This window comes from Oncorhynchus mykiss, chromosome 3 (genome assembly GCF_057628025.1).
Source record: "Oncorhynchus mykiss isolate SJ-2025 chromosome 3, ASM5762802v1, whole genome shotgun sequence".
In the NCBI taxonomy this organism is placed as follows: Eukaryota; Metazoa; Chordata; class Actinopteri; order Salmoniformes; family Salmonidae; genus Oncorhynchus; species Oncorhynchus mykiss.
Genome location: NC_143024.1, coordinates 36,419,810 through 36,441,798, shown reverse-complemented (window position 1 = coordinate 36,441,798; position 21,989 = coordinate 36,419,810). Strand labels below are relative to the sequence as shown.

Here is a 21,989-nt window from a genome sequence, read left to right as displayed (position 1 = left end):
CTGGGGCAATGGTGATTGAATCAACGCAATATTATCCACTTTAAATGCAACATACCGAAACAAATCAAATCATGCAAGAGATTTTGTTGTAGGCCGAATGCATCGGAGTAGGATTATATTGCATTGAAACACATGACTCAGCCCGTACTCTAAAAGTCTCATGGAATGTAGGCCTACAATGAACAACACACATTGGCTGCTACTGTGGACTGAATGATTAAACAGTTATTTCCATGTTAATATATTATGCAATGCTTTTTATTCATTATTTTTGATAGTAGGCCACACTGGTAGGCCTACATTATAATCAAATAGCCACAGTAGCCTACTTGGCCACAGTTAAAACTGTAACTTAAAGCGGGTACAGCCTCAGGGTTCATAGTACATTTTAACAATGTTAAAGTTTGCGCTCAGCAGACCTGAAATTGGCTCAGTGCTCAATTAGAGGGAACATTGTCCATGACACCCCTGGATGTAGTAGCACAATATCCTATTAATGGTGCTTGTTTCCTTCTATCTCTGAAAGTTTACTCTAATATTCTTAATTAAACCCTTCTATGGACACTAGCCACATTGAGTTTTGCCTAGTTTTTATCAGAAGCTCATGACTGTCTGCTTCCCCTCCGCTCTGTCTCATGACAGAACTGCTCACAAAGCCCCGGCTGTGTGTGTGAGAGGCATCTTTATTCCAAAAGGGAGAGTACATGAAAGGCGTCAAGTTGTCAACCTTATGACCCCTGCACAAGCCCCGTATTAACATGACTAGGGGTCATTTTTCTCTTCTGTGATGATACTAAAGTTGGGCTAATGGGCTCACTATCCTTTCTTGGTAAATAGTGAATCTTGCTGTGAGACTGCTAGAAGCATAATTCCGTTTTGCCATTATTCAAAGCGACCCTCATCCAAATGCTAATGATACATTCCAAACATCTCTTTCATCACACAGTTATGTGAACTGAACTGTAGTTCAGCTAAATGCCACCACTGCATTTTTATTAGCCTACCACTACACTACACTACTGACAGAGCAGTGCATTAGAAGGTGTAGTGTGCTCGCCATCTAGTGTTGCCAATGAGTAACTCATTGTCATCCTTCAGAAATGCCAGTGGCCATTTTGAGCACAATATTACCATATGCTTGATACTTACCATATGCTTGATACATTCATATGACAAAAACAAGCAAATGAACAAATACATATCATCTAACGATAAAAATAACATATGAAACACCTCATCACTTGTTGCTTTGACTATTAAATTATAGGCTATGTTGCTTACTCATAGAATTGTCAGTGCTAAATTATGGTATGACACTTTAAAATACCCTTTAATCTGCAGTTCATAAATTATAAACATGAACGTGTGTGCAATTTCTAGGACTCATAATTAACCAATGGTAAATAAGTAAAATTGTTACTCATTCTGACATGGGTTATTACCATGTTATGTTATCACCCAGTTGTTGTGAGAAATGAAAGCTTGTGTGACCAGTGATATTCATGGTGATAGTGAGCAGAGGCAAGTGGTGATGACATTACTGAGCATATGCATAGATTATTGAGCTGTAAAGAATAGATGATTGATCATAGATATGTAATACTTCACAATAAGAGGAAATGTACAGAACAACTATAGACTATTGTAAATCACATTCAACAATTCCCTTTGATGACAGTGACAAGTTCTCAAACTAATCCAAGCCTTAATTATCCTTATTTATTTAGGCTAACTTTGTATAGTGTCAAAAACCTGAAAATAGGCTTATCTGGCAAGGGGACCACAAAGACTGCACAAATAACTCTATGTAAACAATCACAATGTTTATTATACATATTGTATATTGAAGCCTAGGCTATATAATACAAATGTGTAGTAATATTAAGAAATTAGATCATTTATGATTACATTATGATTATAGTTTATTTTAGCTGGAAGGAAAGAAAAATGCTGACTATAGCAAGGAAACTATTTATGGTGGAATTTACTGAATGGGAAAAAAAGAGAAGGTGAATAACACGTGTGAGCGCATCTTCCACTGGCCCTTCTAAAACTTTCTCCAGGACTCCAAACTTGCAGCACCCTTCTTTGGGAGGTACCAATTAATGAGGTATGTAAACTTCCACTAATTGGCCACATAAACTCCAGCGACTATCGTCGTTGGCTGATTTTTAACTGGCTTTTAGCACAATTTAGTTAAATCTTCGGAAAACACAGCTTTCCTTGTCATAACGGTTTAGAGGTAATTTCTTCGGATGTTAAGGTGTTTCCGCCGCCGTTGCCCCGGTCCCCCCTATCTCCCTCCCACTCTATCTCTCGGTGTTTTATGTCTGCGTCACAACAAGTCGGTCGAGAAAGAGGCAGGGATGATGGCGTCTCTCGCGGGTTGATTCTCGTGCTGCTCTGACAAACACGCCTAATAGCATCAATAGGTGGAGAAACGAGAGCAAAGGCAAGGGAACATGACGAAACGACGTCGCGGAGGACAGACAGACCGAGGGAAAGACGGACGTACCGACGGTGTCTCACTGACGACTTGACTGACATACGCGCTTGGCACAGACACATACATGCACATCCACTTTGGCACACACGTAGGCTTCACATCCAACCGGCCAGTAATTGAGACGAGAGGAAAACAGAAGAGATAAAATATTTCATGTCAAGCCGGCACAGGAATCGCTGTGACCCCAACGGAGAGGAGTTCGACTTGACAGGTATCAATGGCTCTCTGTTCATCCAGCAACACTGTCTATGTTAATTTTTATTGATCAGAAAATGCTATTATGTATCATGTGTCTCTTTGACTTGAGTGCCTGCACTGGAACAACCGCTGGATGTGCAGAGATTATGTCCATAGGCTACAGCGATTCCTTTCTATTCAAGTTTTGTCGTTTTCGATTTTCAAAGAGGATACAACACAGAAGTGCACGAGAAAGCAAAGTAGAGAGATGTACAGTGGTGTTACAATCAAACTACAGTGCAGTCATCATGCAGTGGTGAATGCATTTTCTCACATGTGTTGTGTCATAATGGTTTGTCCTGCTCAATGCATGGGCACTTACACTCATCATTAAATCTGCTGGATTCTGACTGTGGCTATGCTGGGTTTGTGAGAATGTATCCCCTTATCCACTCCAGCCAAGTGCCTATGGAACGATAAGGCCATAAACCTCTGTCAGCAATGGCAGCAAAGTATTCAGTGAATAAATCGGATTTCCATTTCACATGAGCCCCCTCCTCTCCCTCACCCCTTCTTTATTTCTCTCTCTCACTTCTCTTCAGGATGGGGGGAGTAAGTGAAGGGGATGATGTGTTAGCTCGATGGAGTGATGGACTACTGTACCTCGGTAATGTGAAAAGAGTAAGTGTGTGTGCGTGTGTGTGTGTGTGCAGTTGGAGAGTATTCTATTTAGGTTTGAGTGAACAATTCCACTCTCTTTCCATCCCTCTCCTCAGGTAGATGGAGTCAAGCAGTGTTGTCTGGTGAGATTTGAGGACAACTCGGAATTCTGGGTCCTAAGAAAAGACATTCACTCTTGTAAGACTTACAACTTACTCTTGTTTTCCTCAGTTAACACAACACATTTAACGGAGGGGTTTTGGGCACTGTGGACTTCCTTTTGAATCAAAGTATTATCCCCTGAAATGTGGATAAAACTATTTCATTCACATCTACCCTTTCTATAGCTAGGGGGCTAATTGAGGATTCTTCATTATCGTATTTTAATCATCTTTATGTTTACCTTACCTTGATTCACCTCAGGGAGTTGAAAGAAATTCATAAAATGTTTCTCTCTCAGCTTTGAAAAGTTTGTTCTTAATTTGACGCTCTCTATTCATTCCGATGCATTGTAGTTCAAAAGAATGTTGTGCAATTAAAGTCTTTAGTCAAGGTTGAAATACAACATTCCCTGGAAATGTTGGCATTTCTGATGGGGGACTTTTAGGTGTAATTGGTGTATTAATGAATTTATTAGTGTAATGACTCCATAGGGAAATGGCGCCCCCACGTAGTTAGTGTAAAGTGAAGGGAAGCACAGCCAAATATCCGCATGTCAAAAGGAGTGAAATCTGAAAGGATGCAGGAGACATTGAAATCAATGAAGTGGCAAGGAAATGAATCAATATACATAAATTAACACTGTTGAGTGATCTCTCTCTCTTTCTCCCCCTCTCTCTGATACTCACTCCTTTTCTCTCTCGCTTAAGTCTCAGTTGGAGTGGAAGAGGTTTGCTGTGTCTGTGATGCCCCGCCTCTTAAAGAACCTCTCATCAATTGTCTTAAATGTCGTCACGGTAAGAAAACACAGCATGTCATGTACTATTCATCAAGGTATTTTCAAATAATAACTTATGACGGGTAGGCACAACTAATTTAAAGAAAGAAAAAAACAATGCCATCTATTTTTGTTCTTCAGATTTTCTACCAGATAATATACGCTAAGTGTACAAAACATTAGGAGCACCTTCCTAATACTGAGTTGCACCCCTTTTGCCCTCAGAACAGCCTCAGTTGTTGGGGGAAATGGACTCTACAAGGTGTCGAAAGCGTCCCACATAGATGCTGGCCTATGTTGACTCCAATACTTCCCAGAGTTGTGTCAAGTTGGCTGGATGTCCTTTGGGTGGTGGACCATTCTTGATACACACAGGAAACTGTTGAGCGTGAAAAACCCACCAGCGTTGCAATTCCTAATGTTTTGTATACTCAGTGTATAATATTTCATGAAAAGAGACAAGGAAAAGTCCTCCATCAGTAACATATACTCAGCATGTGAATTACAGTAAACACTCTCCATTCCATAACAGGTTATCATCCTGAGTGCCACACTCCGTCCATTGAGCCGGAAGCTGACAGCAATTCTTGGATATGTCGGCAATGTGTCTTTGCAGTGGCAACCAAGGTTAGACTGCTAATCTTTCTGTTTCACACACTGCCTCTTGGCTCAGGGAAAATATCAATTTCAGACTTGTACATTTTTTTTTTAATCTATCCAGAGGATTTCAATACCAGTGTTGTGTTAAACAGTGTTGTCAAAGGATATATCTGAAGGACACCACAGAAATGTTGCAACTCTGTATTATGGTTTCTGGACATCTGACCAGTTCGTCAATGCAGATTTATTTCAAGATTATACTGTATTATTGTGATTATGGTCAGTAATTCATGTATGCTCCAATTCTGTACTGTAGGTGTTAGATGAGGGAGCACTGTGGTTAAGGGCTAATTGTCCATCGGCCAATGTCCATATCTCATTGACCTGACTTTTCTCAAGATATTATCTCACTCAGCTGACCTACAATAAAATGAGATGAATTGCTTTTCCTGGATAGTTCCCATCCAATGTCATCTATCTTGAATGTACTGACATGACCGGGAATGGAGAGGTCGCTGTAGTGAATCGATTTGTCAACATTTATTTCAGAGAGGGGGAGCCATCAAACGAGGACGGTTTGCCCGGCTCATGCAAATCATGAAACTTCGGCTGCCCTATCAGCTGTCATCTTTAGACTGGGACCCACAGCATCTGACCAACCAGCAGCAGTGTTACTGCTACTGTGCCGGACCTGGAGAGTGAGTGACAATTTATAGCTTCTAACAGATGCCCTCAGTAGATAAATTATGTTATACAACGTGTGGGTCTAATCATGAATGCTGATTGGTTAAAACCGCATTCCAGATGGTGTCTATTCCACAAGTTACCACTGGCTAAATCTATGACGTTAAAATGCCTATTTACTGTGTTCCATCTGACTGTGCAATCCACTGATCTCCACTATAAAAAGCATCTAGACATTTCTTTTAGACTAACTTTTAGTTTTTAACAGCGGAGATGTAAAAACATTGGTGTCTGTCTCTCCGACATTTGCAACATTGTTTCAATATTCAAATTGGATCTCCAGCTGTCCCATATTAATGGACGTGTAGGGAGTCGGGATGAGACAGACAGGAAGGCAGCTTTTCTCAGCCAGTTGAAATCATGAATCAGCATAATTTGTATGGATATATACAAAGAACTATCAATCGAAAACAGGTCAAATGAAACGAAGTGCAGCTAGTTTGAAGTCTTTCCAGCTCCAGTTTGAAGTGATTGTGTTAGCTGTGTTGTTGGCTAGCTCCTCTGAACAACAGTGTCCTAAAGAGAGAGCACATTTTCCATGTCAGGCGAAATCGCGCCTCATTAGCTCATTGTTATGGATGTATCCAAATAAATGTCACTAGAAAACAGCTTAAACAAATGCAGCTACTTTGCTCTTATTCCTGCTGCACTGTTTTACATGACTGTAAGTTAGCCGTAGTTAGCTAGATAGCAAGCAAGGGATAACAACGTTGCAAGTCAGTATTTCAATGGAACATTTAGAACAAACAACTGGGTCGCATCCATAGATACAGAACAAAAAGACTGAACGACTGGGTCGCGTCTCTGGCAACTGAACGAATGACCAGCCGGCTTGGGTAGCAAGCCTAGATTTGTGTCGGGACTATATCTTGTGGTAGGATTGAAATGGTATGAATACATTAATCCAAATAACATTTATAATGAAAATATGCCAATCATTATTTGAGTATGTTGTTAACCGGTTGTATAAAAGTCATAATGCCCTCAAAGTCGGTGTTCGGAGAATATATTGACACGGTTTGCCGGCCCTCGACTTTGACTCGGTTCTAACAACACCCATACCAATGTATCCTCCAAACACCGGCTTCTCGGGCATTATCACTTAATAATAACATTTTATAACTAGTGTTTAGCACATGTATTGGTTAATAAGCTTTACTATTCATTTTCGTTACCAACAAAAACAAATAGAATATTCATGTCGGAACCCTGCATGCCCGTTTCACCATTATACAGCTCTACTGTCAAGACATAATGTGTTTTTCAGTTGAGTATTGCAGCCTCTTGAAAAATACATAATATACTGTACTCTTGTCAGGTGGCCACCAGATGTTAGCTATGTTTTGGCCATTGGGGAGTGTGGCTAATGTTCTTATTTATCAACTGCAGGTGGAACCTGAAAATGTTGCAGTGTGGAAGTTGTGGTCAGTGGTTTCATGAAGCTTGCACACAGTGTCTGACCAAGCCGTTGTTATATGGAGACAGGTGAGTCAGAGTATTGTTATCTATAACCTTGTACTGCTCCTTTGCATTACCATTGTCAAACCAGAACAGAGAGGTTATACAACTGGCAGTGGTAGGGCTAATGCTGTTAGTGTTCATTGCTAATAGCAGTGCAGTTGTTATTCTGCCTCTCTGGTGTCCAATGTAATGTGGTAGAGGTTTAAAATGAATTCAAATTAGTCCAGTCCATTACACCATTATTGTCACATTAACCATCTGTATTATCCTACTGGTTTAATGCCCATGATATATTTATTACATTACTCTTTGTTTCTGCATAGGAAAGTCATGTTTGAGATTGATGGTGAGGTAGAATGTGCTGCTTTGTTACATCTGCTAAACAGGTGATGGAAACTGGGAAGAATTTGCTGACAGTAGCAACCACATGCTACGTTATGTTTCCATTGACTTTTTATTTCTGGTCAATCACAGGCAGAAATAGAATAATCTGTGTTCTATTTCTTTCTGAAAGGTTTTATGAGTTCCAGTGCTCAGTCTGTGCAAGCGGACCAGAGACAATTCAACGGCTACCCATGAGCTGGTAAAGCTATACAGTATCTGCTAAGAGAATACATAATTTAAACTGCAGGAATTATCACACTGAAACACTCTTGAAAACCAGTTTCTTCTGACAGGTTTATTGAGTCGTGGGTTGTGGGTTACAATATGTTAATTCCTCTTACTCAATAATGTAATGAAAAGCTTTGCGATGTGATAAATTCTGAACTAACTGTGTCTTTTCCTGGTGTGTTTGTTGTAAATACAGGGTAGATTTGGCCCATTTGGTGCTCTACCACCTCTCCTTGTGCTGCAAGAGAAAATACTTTGATTTCGACCATGAAATCATGTCGTTTGCCAATGAGAATTGGGACTCTTTGCTTCTCGGCTCGGTATAAAAATGTCCTCACTTACGTGCTATGATGAAACGATGTGAAAGTGTTAGCTAGCGTCATTGGTTAGCAGTCATGTGGTAATTATGTGCTTTGATTTCATTAGCTACTTGCCATTGTTATTTAGCACATTTTAAATGGTAATTATAATTTGTATTTTATGTGGCTCTCAGGTACTGCAGTTGCATTCAAATCAGTCTTACCCTTTTTTAATGAGCTGTTCACAAATCACATTAGTAACTAACTATGTCATCCATGGAGATGTTTACCTTTCGTCAATGTGTCTCTAAATGTGTTAACATTTGTTTCAGGCTACCATCCACAGTGTTAATCAAGCTCCTGATTTTCATTCCTCTCTGTCCCCCAGCTCTCTGACACACCAAGGCAAGATCGCTGCCACAATCTGCTCAACGCTTTGAACTCCAACAAAGACAGGTGAGAGTCTGCATATGATGCGAAGAACAAACAGAAGCCACAGCTATGCGTGACCAGATTTATGATAGCGTTGCTTCTGGAATTGTACATTTGGTTAAAGAAAATACAGTTAGTTAATTGTTTCAGTTAGTTAACTCTTTGATATTATCAATAGAGAACGATAAGAAAACATAGACAATAATGCGAACTTGTTTTTAAAAAGAACGATGACCTGACTTTACAAATTTTTGGTCGAAAAGTTTTGAAAGTCTTTTTCTCTGTGATGTCATCCAGGTTTGTCTCTGGTAAAGAGATCAAGAAGAAGAAGTGTCTTTTTGGGCTCCAGGTCCGAGCTCCGCCTCCCCTGACCTCTGATTCGTCTCCCCTCATCACTGACCCGCCCATCAACATCACCCAAAGGAGAAGGTCAGAGTAAGGACAACTTCTGTGATTTATTATTATCTCATTACAAACACAAGCCCCAGGACTCAACTCCTTATATGGATACATTCATTCTAGTAATTAATTGCACATTTACAATAATGAAAAAGAGCGTCACCTTGTAGACGGTGGTCCTTCCAGCTGGATAGGAACAACTGTTCCTAACTAAACAGGCTCCTGTGTGCCTCATTAAATCATGACGGGAAGGACTCACTTATTTCACTCTGGTTAATATGTTTATAACTAATATTTGTACATAATCTGTAGTGTGTGTGTGTTGTGTGTGTGTGTGTGTGTGTGTGTGTGTGTGTGTGTGTGTGTGTGTGTGTGTGTGTGTGTGTGTGTGTGTGTGTGTGTGCATACGTGCGTGTGCGCATTCGCATGTGGACATTGATCATCTTGCTAAACATTCTCAACACCATCTTCTCTTTCATTTTCTATAGGCTTAAAATAAAAAACACCACATTTATACCAAAAGTTCAGGCACACCTACTCATTCAAGGGTTTTTCTTTATTTGTACTATTTTCTACATTGAAAAATAATAGTGAAGACAACAAAACTGAAATAACACATGGAATCAGGCAGTAACCAAAAAAGTGTTAAAAAAATTGAAATATATTTTATATTTGAGATTCTTTAAAGTAGCCACCCTTTGCCTTGCTTTGCACACTCCTGTTATTCCTTCAACCAGCTTCACCTGGAAGGCTTTTCCAACAGTCTTGAAGGTGTTCCCACATATGCTGAGCACTTGTTGGCTGCTTTTCCTTCACTCCACGGTCCAACTCATCCCACACCATCTCAATTGGGTTGAGGTCGGCTGATTGTGGAGTCCAGGTCATCTGATGTAGCACTCCATCACTCTCCTTCTTGGTCAAATAGCCCTTACACAATCTGGAGGTGTGCTGGGTAATTGTCCTGTTGAAAAACAAATGATAGTCCCACTAAGCACAAACCAGATGGGATAGCATATTGCTGTGGTAGCCATGTTGGTTAGGTGTGCCTTGAATTCTAAATAAATCGCACAGTGTCACCAGCAAAGCACCATCACGCCTCCTTCTTCATGCTTCACGCTGGGAACCACACATGCGAAGATCATCCGTTCACCTACTCTGCGTCTCACAAAGAACCAAAAATCTCAAATTTGGACTCATAAGTCCAAAGGACAGATTTACACCGGTCTAATGTCCATTGCTCTTGTTTCTTGGCCCAAGAAATTCTCATATTCTTATTGATGTCCTTTAGTAGTGGTTTATTTGCAGCAATTTGACCATGAAAGCCTGATTCATGGAGTCTCCTCTGAACAGTTGATGTTGAGATGTCTGTTACTTGAACTCTGTGAAGCATTTATTTGGTCTGCAATCTGAGGTGCAGTTAAATTGAATGAACTTATCTTCTGCAGCAGTGGAAACTCTGGGTCTTCCTTTCCTGTGGCGGTCCTCATGAGAGCCAGTTTCATCATATCACTTGATGGTTTTTGCAACTGCACTTGAGAAACTTTAAAAGTACTTGAAATGTTCTGTATTTACTGACCTTCATGTCTTTAAGTAATGATGGACTGTCATTTCTCTTTGCTTATTTGAGCTGTTTTTGCCATAATGTGGACTTGGTCTTTTAGCAAATAGGGCTATCTTCTGTATACCACCCCTACCTTGTCACAACAACTGATTGGCTCAAACGCATTAAGAAGGAAAGAAATTCCACAAATTAACTTTTAACAAGGCACACCTGTTAATTGAAATACATTCCAGGTGACTACCTCATGAAGCTGGTTGAGAGAATGCCAAGAGTATGCAAAGCTATCATCAAGGCAAAGGGTGGCTACTTTGAAGAATCTCAAATCTAAAATATATTTAGATTTAACACTTTTTTTGGTTACTACATGATTCCATGTGTTATTTCGTAGTTTTCATGTCTTCACTATTATTCCACAATGTAGAAAATTGTTTAAAAAAATAAAGAAAAACCCTGGAATGAGTAGGTGTGTCCAAACTTTTGACTCACGCTGTAGTTTTCTAAGTGAAAACAATGCACCACTCCTCAAGTTATTGACTGTGTCTCTGTGTTGTTGTGTGGAGCAGCCCATTGTCACTGCCCTGCCAGAGGAGAGCGTTGGGGCCAGAGTCACGCAAATCAAAGCGGCGCATCATGGAGACACAGGTCAGTGCTTCTGCCTCGAACCAGGCATCAAGGGAGAGATCAGACATCAGTCGCCTCCTCACTGCATAGCAAAGAGCTGCCTGGCATTGGAACGACATGTCAGTCAGTGTGTGGAGAAAATATTCTCCTTATAGCCAGTGTTGTCTGTTTACATATTCTTCAAAGCCCAGCCTACCCCTCATACACTATTGAAGCTGGTTTATGACTCGATCGATCGAGTATGACGGCATGTTATGGTCACGGGTTTAGAAATATATTTTTTAATATGAATAGAAAATACACATCCTTTTATACTACTGCTTAGGCTGGCTCCCTAATCCTGAGACAATAAATGTTATGGATCAGTCGTATTTCAGCGGGCAGTACTTCCAGCAGACTGTTGTATCCTGAGCGGACATGAATCATCTGCCATCTTGGGGCAGGTTGGTTATCCCAGGGAAAGTGAGAGGGGAAGGTACGCTGATATGCGGCATCTGGGAGCGCTTCCAAGTGCACTTTGCAGTCGATTACAGTTTGGCCAGGTGGCGCTGGCACTTTGACAGTGCAGCATCGACAGAGCACCTCGATTTAAAGGGACAGCACGCTAGTAAGGGGACAATGCTAGTATAGCACTGCTGTAATTACTGTATATGTTGTGGGTCACAGTCAAGCATTGGAGGTTGATAGACCTGAGGGTGTGCTGAGAACTGAGGAAGCAAATGATAGATGGGATAGAGTACTGATGCTTTTGTTGTTATGGTAGCAAGCTCACACTGTAACGAAATTCTACCTCAGTCTCCACAATATGAATCTACTTCTACATAGGAAATGGAGGTGACAGATAAACAGATATACACTATATATACATAAGTTTCCATGGCCGAGCAAATCACCATTCGCAATGCCAAGCGTCCGATGGAGTGTTACAAAGCTTGCCGTCATTTGACTCTGGAGCAGAGGAAACGAGTTCTCTGGAGTGATGAATCACACTTCACCTTCTGGCTGTCTGACGGACGAATCTGGGTTTGGCAGATTCCAGGAGAACGCTACCTGCCTCAATGCATAGTGCCAACTGTAAAGTTTGGTGGAGTAGGAATAATGGTCTAGGGCTATTTTTCATGGTTCGGGCTAGGCCCGAATGACATTCTAGACTACTCCGCGATGCTGACCTTCTAGGCAGAGTTCCTCTGTCCAGTGTCTGTGTTCTTTTTCCCATCTTAATCTTTTATTTTTATTGGCCAGTCTGAGATAGGCTTTTTCCTTGCAACTCTGCATAGAAGACCAGCATCCCAGGGTTGCCTCTTCCCTGTTGACGTTGAGATTGGTGTTTTGCGGGTACTATTTAATGAAGCTGCCAGTTGAGAACTTGTGAGGTGTCTGTTTCTCAAACTAGACACTAATGTACTTGTCTTCTTGCTCAGTTGTGCACCGGGGCCTCCCACTCCTCTTTCTATTCTGGTGAGAGACAGTTTGCGCTGTTCTGTGATGGGAGTAGTACACAGCGTTGTATGAGATCTTCAGTTTTTTGGCAATTTCTCACATGGAATTGCCTTAATTTCTCAGAACAAGAATAGACTGACGAGTTTCAGAAGAAAGTTATTTGTTTCTGGCCATTTTGAACCTGTAATCAAACCCACAAATGCTGATGCTCCAGATACTCAACTAGTCTTAAGAAGGCCAATTTTATTGCTTCTTTAATCAAACCAACAGTTTCAGCTGTGCTAACATAATTGCAAAAGGGTTTTCTAATGATCAATTAGCCTTTTAAAATGATACATTTGAATTAGCTAACACAATGTGCCATTGGAACACAAGAGTGATGGTTGTTGATAATGGGCCTCTGTACGCCTATGTACAGTTGAAGTCGGAAGTTTACATACACTTAGGTTGAAGTCATTAAAACTTGTTTTAAACCACTCCACAAATGTCTTGTTAACAAACTATAGTTTTGGCAAGTCGGTTATAGGACATCTACTTTGTACATGACACAAGTAATTTTTCCAACAATTGTTTACAGACAGATTATTTCACTTATAATTCATTGTATCACAATTCCAGTGGGTCAGGAGTTTACATACACTAAGTTGACTGTGCCTTTAAACAGCTTGGAAAATTCCAGAAAATGATGTCATGGCTTTAGAAGCTTCTGATAGGCTAATTGACATCATTTGAGTCAATTGGAGGTGTACCTGTGGATGTATTTCAAGGCCTACCCTAAACCCAGTGACTCTTCGCTTGATATCATAGGAAAATCAAAAGAAATCAGCCAAGACCTCAGAAAAAAATTGGAGACCTCCACAAGTGTGGTTCATCCTTGGGAGCAATTTCCAAATGCCTGAAGGTACCACGTTCATCTGTACAAACAATAATACGCAAGTATAAACACAGTGTGACCACGCAGCCGTCATACCCTCTCAGGAAGGAGATGCGTTCTGTCTCCTAGAGATGAACGTACTTTGGTGCGAAAAGTGCAAATCAATCCCAGAACAACAGCAAAGGACCTTGTGAAGATGCTGGAGGAAACAGGTACACAAGTATCTATATCCACAGTAAAACGAGTCCTATATTGACATAACCTGAAAGGCCGCTCAGCAAGGAAGAAGCCACTGCTCCAAAACCGCCATAAAAAAAGCCAGACTACGGTTTGCAACTGCACATGGGGACAAAGATCGTACTTTTTGGGAAAAATGTCCTCTGGTCTGATGAAATAAAAATAGAACTGTTTGGCCGTAAGGACCATCGTTATGTTTGGAGGGAAAATGGAGATGCTTGCAAGTCGAAGTGAAGAATGGGGGTGGCAGCATCATGTTGTGGGGGTGCTTTTCTGCAGGAGGGACTGGTGCACTTCACAAAATAGATGGCACATTGGAAAAAAACATTTATTTGTTTTAAAACTTTTTTTTACCCCTTTTTCTCCCCAATTTCGTGGTATCCAATTGTTGTAGTAGCTACTATCTTGTCTCATCGCTACAACTCCCGTACGGGCTCGGGAGAGACGAAGGTTGAAAGTCATGCGTCCTCCGATACACAACCCAACCAGCCGTACTGCTTCTTAACACAGCGCGCATCCAACCCGGAAGCCAGCCGCACCAATGTATCCAGAGGATACACCGTGCACCTGGCAACCTTGGTTGGCGCGCACTGCGCCCGGCCCGCCACAGGAGTCGCTGGTGCGCGATGAGACAAGGACATCCCTACCGACCAAGCCCTCTCTAACCCGGACGACGCTAGGCCAATTGTGCGTCGCCCCACGGACCTCCCGGTCGCGGCCGGTTACGACAGAGTCTGATGGCACAGCTGGCGCTGCAGTACAGCACCCTTAACCACTGCGCCACCCGGGAGGCCCGAGGATGGAACATTATGTGGATATATTGAAGCAATATCTGAAGACGTCAGGAAGTTAAAGCTTGGTCACAAATGGGTCTTCCAAATGGACAATGACCCCAAGCATACTTCCAAAGTTGTGGCAAAATGGCCTAAGGACAACAAAGTCAAGGTATTGGAGTGGCCATCACAAAGCCCTGACCTCAATCCTATAGACAATTTGTGGGCAGAACTGAAAAAGTGTGTGCGATCAAGGAGGCCTACAAACCTCACTCAGTTACACCAGCTCTGTCGGGCGGAATGGGCCAAAATTCACCCAACTTATTGTGGGAAGCTTGTGGAAGGCTACCCGAAACATTTGATCCAAGTTAAACAATTTAAAGGCAATGCTACCAAATACTAATTGAGTGTATGTAAACTTCTGACCCACTGGGAATGTGATGAAAGAAATAAAAGCTGAAATAAATCATTCTCTCTACTATTATTCTGACTTTTCACATTCCAAAAATAAAGTGGTGATCCTAACTGACCTAAGACAGGGAATGTTTACTGGGATTAAGTGTCAGGAATTGTGAAAAACGGAGTTTAAATGTATTTGGCTAAGGTGTATGTAAACTTCTGTAGATATTCCATTAGAAATCAGCCGTTTCCTGCTACAATAGTCATTTACAACATTAACAATGTCTACACTGTATTTCTGATCAATTTGATGTTATTTTAATGGACAAAAACAAGGACATTTCTAAGTGACCATCAAACTTTTGAATGGTAGTGTATATTTCCTTTTTGAAAGGATAGCCCTTTGTACTGACAAAATTCCAGCGGCCGACCTTTTTAAAAGTGAAATGCAATTACATTTTTTTAAATGATATGTATCATTTGATACAGTATGTTAATAGACCTTGTTTTTTATTTAGATGTATTCACAAGCAGTATGAATTATTCTATAAAGATAAGGACATGAACTGCAGTATCACGTCTGTGTGATTGGATTCACTGATTTGGTGTCAAAATACTAGCTAATCAGTGTTTCTCCTGTGTCCAGCCTTGTCCGCCCCCGGTCCCAGCCACCCCAATAGATCTTGTGCCATGTTGCCATGGCTACGTAGGTGGAACTAACCTCTACAACTCCAGGAAGTCGGAGGAGGAGCTGAATTTGGGGTTGGTGCTGTTATTGTGTTAGTTACACTTTACATACTGTATAACAAGTAATAATGCAATGTACTGTATTTACAGAGTGTTAGCTTATTTTTTTTTTTACATTACATCCTCATTGATTTAGGCTACCCTTATCAAAATAAATTATATTGGTCACATACACGTATTTAGCAGATATTATTGTGGGTGTAGGAAATGCTTGTATTAGTCAGTATGTCAGTGGAAATCCAAGCATTGTTGCTTCTATGTCCATTTGTTTATTTTTTTTCCACAGCTCTCCACCTAAGCGGATGTTTGCCCTGTATCACCCCACCTATAACGGCGCCCCAGCCATCTCCAGAACCCTGCATCACTATAGGTCAGTGTTAACCACAGCTCCTCCTGCTCTCTGGGGACTACCCTCAATCTAGACATCTAGAGAGGAAACCATACCTGTGCCTGGATGACAATGGAAAAAAGTATGAATCGTGAAATATTAATATCTCTCTCTCTCTCTCTCTCTCTCTCTCTCTCTCTTCAGTGCGGAAGATCCTTGTCGAGTGCCGCCCCCCTGCCTCCCCTTCTCCCTGTCATCCTCCCACCATCACCACCACCACCATCACAACCACCACCACCACCAGCAGCAGCACCACCAGCACCAGCCTGGCCAGAAGTTGGATCCCTGCCCCTCCCTCCTGCTGCGTGACGTCCCTTCCTATCCGGGCAGCGTGGGGGGAGGGGGCGGGGGGGATGGGTCAGCTGTCAGGGGCTGGGGGGGTGGGGACGGGGTGAGGATTTTGGCGAGGCGAGTAACGCCAGACGGGAAGGTCCAGTACCTCGTGGAGTGGGGGAACGTGAGTGTGTACTGAGAGAAAGTGAGAGATAGATGGGGGGGTGGAGGGAGGCAGAGAGGATCAACACACCAGAGTGCTTGGCAGGAAAGAGGGGATATTGGAGAGAGAGGGAGAAGGAGAGGGAGAATGACTGTTGTGCAGGTGCCACATCAGAAATGTGTGGCAACTTCAAGTACAAGCAAAACAAAAACCCCACACAAGGCAAATCCAGGTTGCTCAAACGATATCGCCTCCATTCTATATCATCACACTACGTGTTACTATATCTCCCTCTTTGCTAGTGTTTCTCCTATATTTGTACTGTATACCTTTGGAATATGCCTTTGCATTCATCATGTTTACGTTTGAAGATTGTATATACAGTATTTGATTATAGGCAATTTGTTACGTTACCTTTTGTCATACTTGATTTACATGATAGTATGTAATAGAAATATATTAGGAGCCACAACAGGGCTTTTGTTTTATAGTTAGATTTATATATTCACAGTATATTATTATAGAATGATTTGATTTGATGTGGTTGCATAGTGCCTATCTGGATTGTGCATCTGCAGATTGAGAAGTTGACCTGAATCCAGGGATCAGGTGATTGAAATGTATGGCATGTATGATAACTATTCTATAAGGTTTTCTTCCTCATCCACCAATTGCAATTGAAGAGTCACGACAATGTTGTGTAGGCTTTCACACACAGAATTAGTGTAAAATACATTCCAAACAAATATTAAAACATCTCTTCAAGATTACTGATCAAAATCTTTGATCAGATAGCCATGGAAAATGGTCGCTCGTTGAGCCAGATTTGACTGTCAATTTGTTGAGGGGTGTTTTTGCATTGTTTTAGGGAAGAGAATTCAACAAATTATGGTATTATGTGCAGGTGAAACTATTTGTACTGTTTTCCATTTTCAGGCCATAGACAGAGGAGTCAGCTCCTATCTACCAGGTTTACACTGAGGATGAGAGATAGCGTTAACTCTGGCCCACTTCTAAGCTGATACCTAAGCACTAGTCTGGACACTGTAGATCTGACAGGATTGGATAGATCTGAGCAATATGGCTTATGTTTCATCAGGTCTATCAGAGGGAAAGGTGCAGCGTTCATCATATTCTTCATATATCCGATCCTTTCAGATGCACCCAAGAGTCTAAGGGGTTAGGGCTATGGGTTTGTGTTTGATTTGGAACTGGGCCCCAGAGATCATAGTGGAACAGGAGGTTGTGTATAGAACTCTAGAATATCATAGTGCAAGGTTCAGAGTTTATATTTATACAGATCTTTATTTCTGCCTTTTGTGGGATAAAACACAGATAAGAGTAAATGTGTGCGTTGTGTCCCCCAGAAGACAGATTGTGTTACAGGTGTAGTTACAGTAAATACGTAAATAACACAACATGTTATAATCATGTCAACAGAAAACATTTTCAGTCATTTTTTTAAAACCACAGCAAGATGTCACCCGTTCCCCAGATTGAATGATGTGAAATATGCCATCTCTTACTTAAGCAATTAGGCCTGAACGGGTGTGGTATATGGCAAATATACCACGGCCAAGGGCTGTTCTTAAGCACTACCAAATGTGGAGTGCCTGGATACAGCCCATAGCCATTGTATATTGGCCATATACCACAAACCCCAGAGGTGCCTTATTGCTATTATAAACTGGTTAACAATGTAATTAGAACAGCAAACAGGTAATTTTGTGTCATACCCGTGGTATACAGTCTGATATACCGCATCTTTCAGCCAATCAGCATTCAGGGCTCGAATGACCCGGTTTATAAGAGTGAATAGATGATTGCTCAGCCTGGTCTCATAGACTAGACGTGACATAGTAAATGTAAATCTGGAACACTCAAATTAGTATGATATGTTACGTTTGGTATGGTTAGATAAGACAGAAGGTTACTTAAGAAAAAAAAGGGAAGTAATGTGGATGGGTAGGAATATAACGCGAATGACTAGCAACCCAAAGGTTGCGTGTTCGAATCTCATCACAGACTTTAGCATTTTAGTGCATTAGCATCTTTGCAGCTACTTAGCATGTTAGCTAACCCGTCCCCTAACCTTAACCCTTTAACTTAACTCCTAGTGGAGTTAACGTTAGCCACCTAGATAACTTTAGCCACAACAAGTTGGAATTCGTAAAACATACATTTTGCAAATTCGTAACATATAATACAACATCCACAAATTAAGACATATCATACAAAATGTAACATACAGTGCCTTGCGAAAGTATTCGGCCCCCTTGAACTTTGCGACCTTTTACCACATTTCAGGCTTCAAACATAAAGATATAAAACTGTATTTTTTTGTGAAGAATCAACAACAAGTGGGACACAATCATGAAGTGGAACGACATTTATTGGATATTTCAAACTTTTTTAACAAATCAAAAACTGAAAAATTGGGCGTGCAAAATTATTCAGCCCCCTTAAGTTAATACTTTGTAGCGACACCTTTTGCTGCGATTACAGCTGTAAGTCGCTTGGGGTATGTCTCTATCAGTTTTGCACATCGAGAGACTGACATTTTTTCCCATTCCTCCTTGCAAAACAGCTCGAGCTCAGTGAGGTTGGATGGAGAGCATTTGTGAACAGCAGTTTTCAGTTCTTTCCACAGATTCTCGACTGGATTCAGGTCTGGACTTTGACTTGGCCATTCTAACACCTGGATATGTTTTTTTTTAACCATTCCATTGTAGATTTTGCTTTATGTTTTGGATCATTGTCTTGTTGGAAGACAAATCTCCATCCCAGTCTCAGGTCTTTTGCAGACTCCATCAGGTCTTCCAGAATGGTCCTGTATTTGGCTCCATCCATCTTCCCATCAATTTTAACCATCTTCCCTGTCCCTGCTGAAGAAAAGCAGGCCCAAACCATGATGCTGCCACCACCATGTTTGACAGTGGGGATGGTGTGTTCAGCTGTGTTGCTTTTACGCCAAACATAACGTTTTGCATTGTTGCCAAAAAGTTCAATTTTGGTTTCATCTGACCAGAGCACCTTCTTCCACATGTTTGGTGTGTCTCCCAGGTGGCTTGTGGCAAACTTTAAACAACACTTTTTATAGATATCTTTAAGAAATGGCTTTCTTCTTGCCACTCTTCCATAAAGGCCAGATTTGTGCAATATACGACTGATTGTTGTCCTATGGACAGAGTCTCCCACCTCCACTGTAGATCTCTGCAGTTCATCCAGAGTGATCATGGGCCTCTTGGCTGCATCTCTGATCAGTCTTCTCCTTGTATGAGCTGAAAGTTTAGAGGGACGGCCAGGTCTTGGTAGATTTGCAGTGGTCTGATACTCCTTCCATTTCAATATTATCGCTTGCACAGTGCTCCTTGGGATGTTTAAAGCTTGGGAAATCTTTTTGTATCCAAATCCAGCTTTAAACTTCTTCACAACAGTATCTCGGACCTGCCTGGTGTGTTCCTTGTTCTTCATGATGCTCTCTGCGCTTTTAACGGACCTCTGAGACTATCACAGTGCAGGTGCATTTATACGGAGACTTGATTACACACAGGTGGATTGTATTTATCATCATTAGTCATTTAGCAGCAAAAGGTGTCGCTACAAAGTATTAACTTAAGGGGGCTGAATAATTTTGCACGCCCAATTTTTCAGTTTTTGATTTGTTAAAAAAGTTTGAAATATCCAATAAATGTCGTTCCACTTTATGATTGTGTCCCACTTGTTGTTGATTCTTCACAAAAAAAATTAATATCTTTTATATCGTTTTATATCTTTATGTTTGAAGCCTGAAATGTGGCAAAAGGTCGCAAAGTTCAAGGGGGCCGAATACTCGCAAGGCACTGTATACTAACTGGAGAGCCATAGATTTACATTTATTATGTTACGTCTACCCCCGAGTCTAGGTTGGATTGCAAAGGGTTTGGCACATTTCTAAACAGCAGTGCAGGCCAAATGAACCTCCCAACTCAGTCCTTCCCATCCCAGTTTAGGATTTAGATACTTCTCAGTGAATTTGGCTGTAGTTGAATAGGAAGAGGTCTGTGGAACCATCAGTTCGATGGTAATGAATGTATCTGTATGTTTTCTATGGTAAAGTATGTCTATAGACCCGTCAAGTGTTTGTTACTGTAGGTTATAGATGGAACTATACAAAATGACTTCAAAGGACTGGGGTAAATCTGATTTTGAGTTGAGGAACAAGAAGCTAAGTCTTCTCTTTTTTTTATTTGTAGTCAAGTCCAAGTTTGGTTTGATGTATTTTTGGACTTTTGGTCAAATTACGTTTATACACGTATAACCTAGGCTGACACAGCCCATGTAAAATTCAAAAAATTAAAAGTTGCCCTTCACATCTTACTAATGTGCTTTGAGTGTTTTCTGTCCATTTATTTTTTTACTTACAATATGTATAGGCCTATTTGTATTTACAGTAGGCCAGCCAATAATAACATATGATGAATTGCACTTCAGAGACAAAGTTATGTTCCATTCTATTCCATTGTATTCTATTGGTATAGCAATAGACTACACACCCCATTCACATGCAGGTATTACGTGATGAATCAATAGCCCTTCTGCCAGGCAAACAGACTGGCTAGTCCTTATGGCTCTGTTGCCAAGAATCTCTTTGCCATGGCATGTCAAGAGCAGTTGATTCATTGCAGTGACATTTCAGATAGCCTTGTGAATCGTAGAGGGCTATGATGATGCCTACTGCAGTAACTGTATGTTATCCCGTATAGATGGTGTCATTCTAATTAGCAGACCACTATTGACCTTTACAAAGGTCGGTTAGGCCGAAATGTATATTCAGCATGAAAGCTTTGGATGTAATTCTGTATAATGCTTGTATTTACTTTCGTTTCCCACTAGGAGGAGGTGTAAAGGAAAGATTAAAGTGCATTCCCGTTCAGTCTCCAACTGCAGCTGCAAGAGCCAACCGCCAGGTGGTAGCCATAATCCAAGTTTGATACCGCACTATGCAGGCAGGTGAAGCAACTGAACCGAGCAGGACGCCATGTTGGCTCTATGGACCACTATTGGATCCAAGAGGAAATCATCAGCTTCCAAATGCACACGTGATGCCATTACTGAGCCTGATAATGTGTAGGTAGGCTCCATACATGTATAACTACTTTTAGCTCTGTTCATTTTTGGACACCAGCAACTTCAGATGTGTCGCTAAAAATGACCAATAGCCTTATCAATCATTTTGCCCATAATATTTCTAATGGAACATAAAAGTGCAAGAATAAAGATTAAACAATTTTGTTCTAAATTTAGAGCCTACAGGCAAATAAAAAAATGTGGTTCGTTTTGACATTTGAGACGAGTTTGTGGAAGTCATTCTCGACGACCATTCATTTAGTTTACCCCCTTGAGACTATTCCCATTGACCATGTCACCAGATATAGGCCTACAATCTAAACTAAGTTTCAGACTTCCTAATAGCCTAGCTTTTAGCCTACCACCTATAGCGAACTGTAATGTAGTCTACCGCGTTATTGGCAGCAGCACCGAACTATGTAGCGTGTTTGTGTGTGACTCTGCGTGCGGTGGCGTGCGCGTTTGATAGTCGTAGAAGGGGCCGTATTCAATAAGGCGATTTAGCCATCATTGCTTCTTGAACTTCAAGGCGCAAACATGGAATATACAATGCATAGATAGGCTATAGATATAATGG

General features: G+C 41.1%; 1 protein-coding gene across 6 annotated transcripts; it reads left to right on the top strand.

Annotated features, from left to right (window-relative positions):
* The first annotated feature begins 2,305 nt into the window (after window positions 1–2,305).
* Window positions 2,306–20,662, top strand: LOC110515238 (PHD finger protein 1). 6 transcript variants are annotated; one of them, XM_036964708.2, is made up of 15 exons: window positions 2,306–2,717; window positions 3,286–3,364; window positions 3,460–3,541; window positions 4,213–4,299; window positions 4,813–4,907; window positions 5,430–5,578; window positions 7,014–7,109; window positions 7,600–7,668; window positions 7,894–8,017; window positions 8,385–8,452; window positions 8,726–8,857; window positions 10,952–11,030; window positions 15,379–15,494; window positions 15,766–15,849; window positions 16,012–20,662. In XM_036964708.2, the coding sequence occupies exons 2-15, from the start codon at window positions 3,287–3,289 to the stop codon at window positions 16,337–16,339; spliced, it is 1,587 nt and encodes a 528-aa protein (XP_036820603.2). In that variant the 5' UTR covers window positions 2,306–2,717; window position 3,286; the 3' UTR covers window positions 16,340–20,662. The 6 variants fall into 6 exon arrangements, with proteins under 6 accessions (XP_036820603.2, XP_090085225.1, XP_090085226.1 ...); XM_090229099.1 differs by having other exon boundaries at window positions 2,307–2,717; window positions 8,726–8,863; XM_090229100.1 differs by having other exon boundaries at window positions 2,307–2,717; window positions 4,506–4,907; window positions 8,726–8,863.
* Window positions 20,663–21,989: the final 1,327 nt, after the last annotated feature.

Coding starts and splice junctions, on each gene's coding strand:
- LOC110515238 (XM_090229099.1), top strand. CDS start 3,287: ATGGGGGGAGTAAGTGAAGGGGATGATGTGTTAGCTCGATGGAGTGAT. Junction 7,110..7,599: donor CCGTTGTTATATGGAGACAG/GTGAGTCAGAGT, acceptor TCTTTCTGAAAG/GTTTTATGAGTTCCAGTGCT. Junction 8,018..8,384: donor ACTCTTTGCTTCTCGGCTCG/GTATAAAAATGT, acceptor TCTGTCCCCCAG/CTCTCTGACACACCAAGGCA.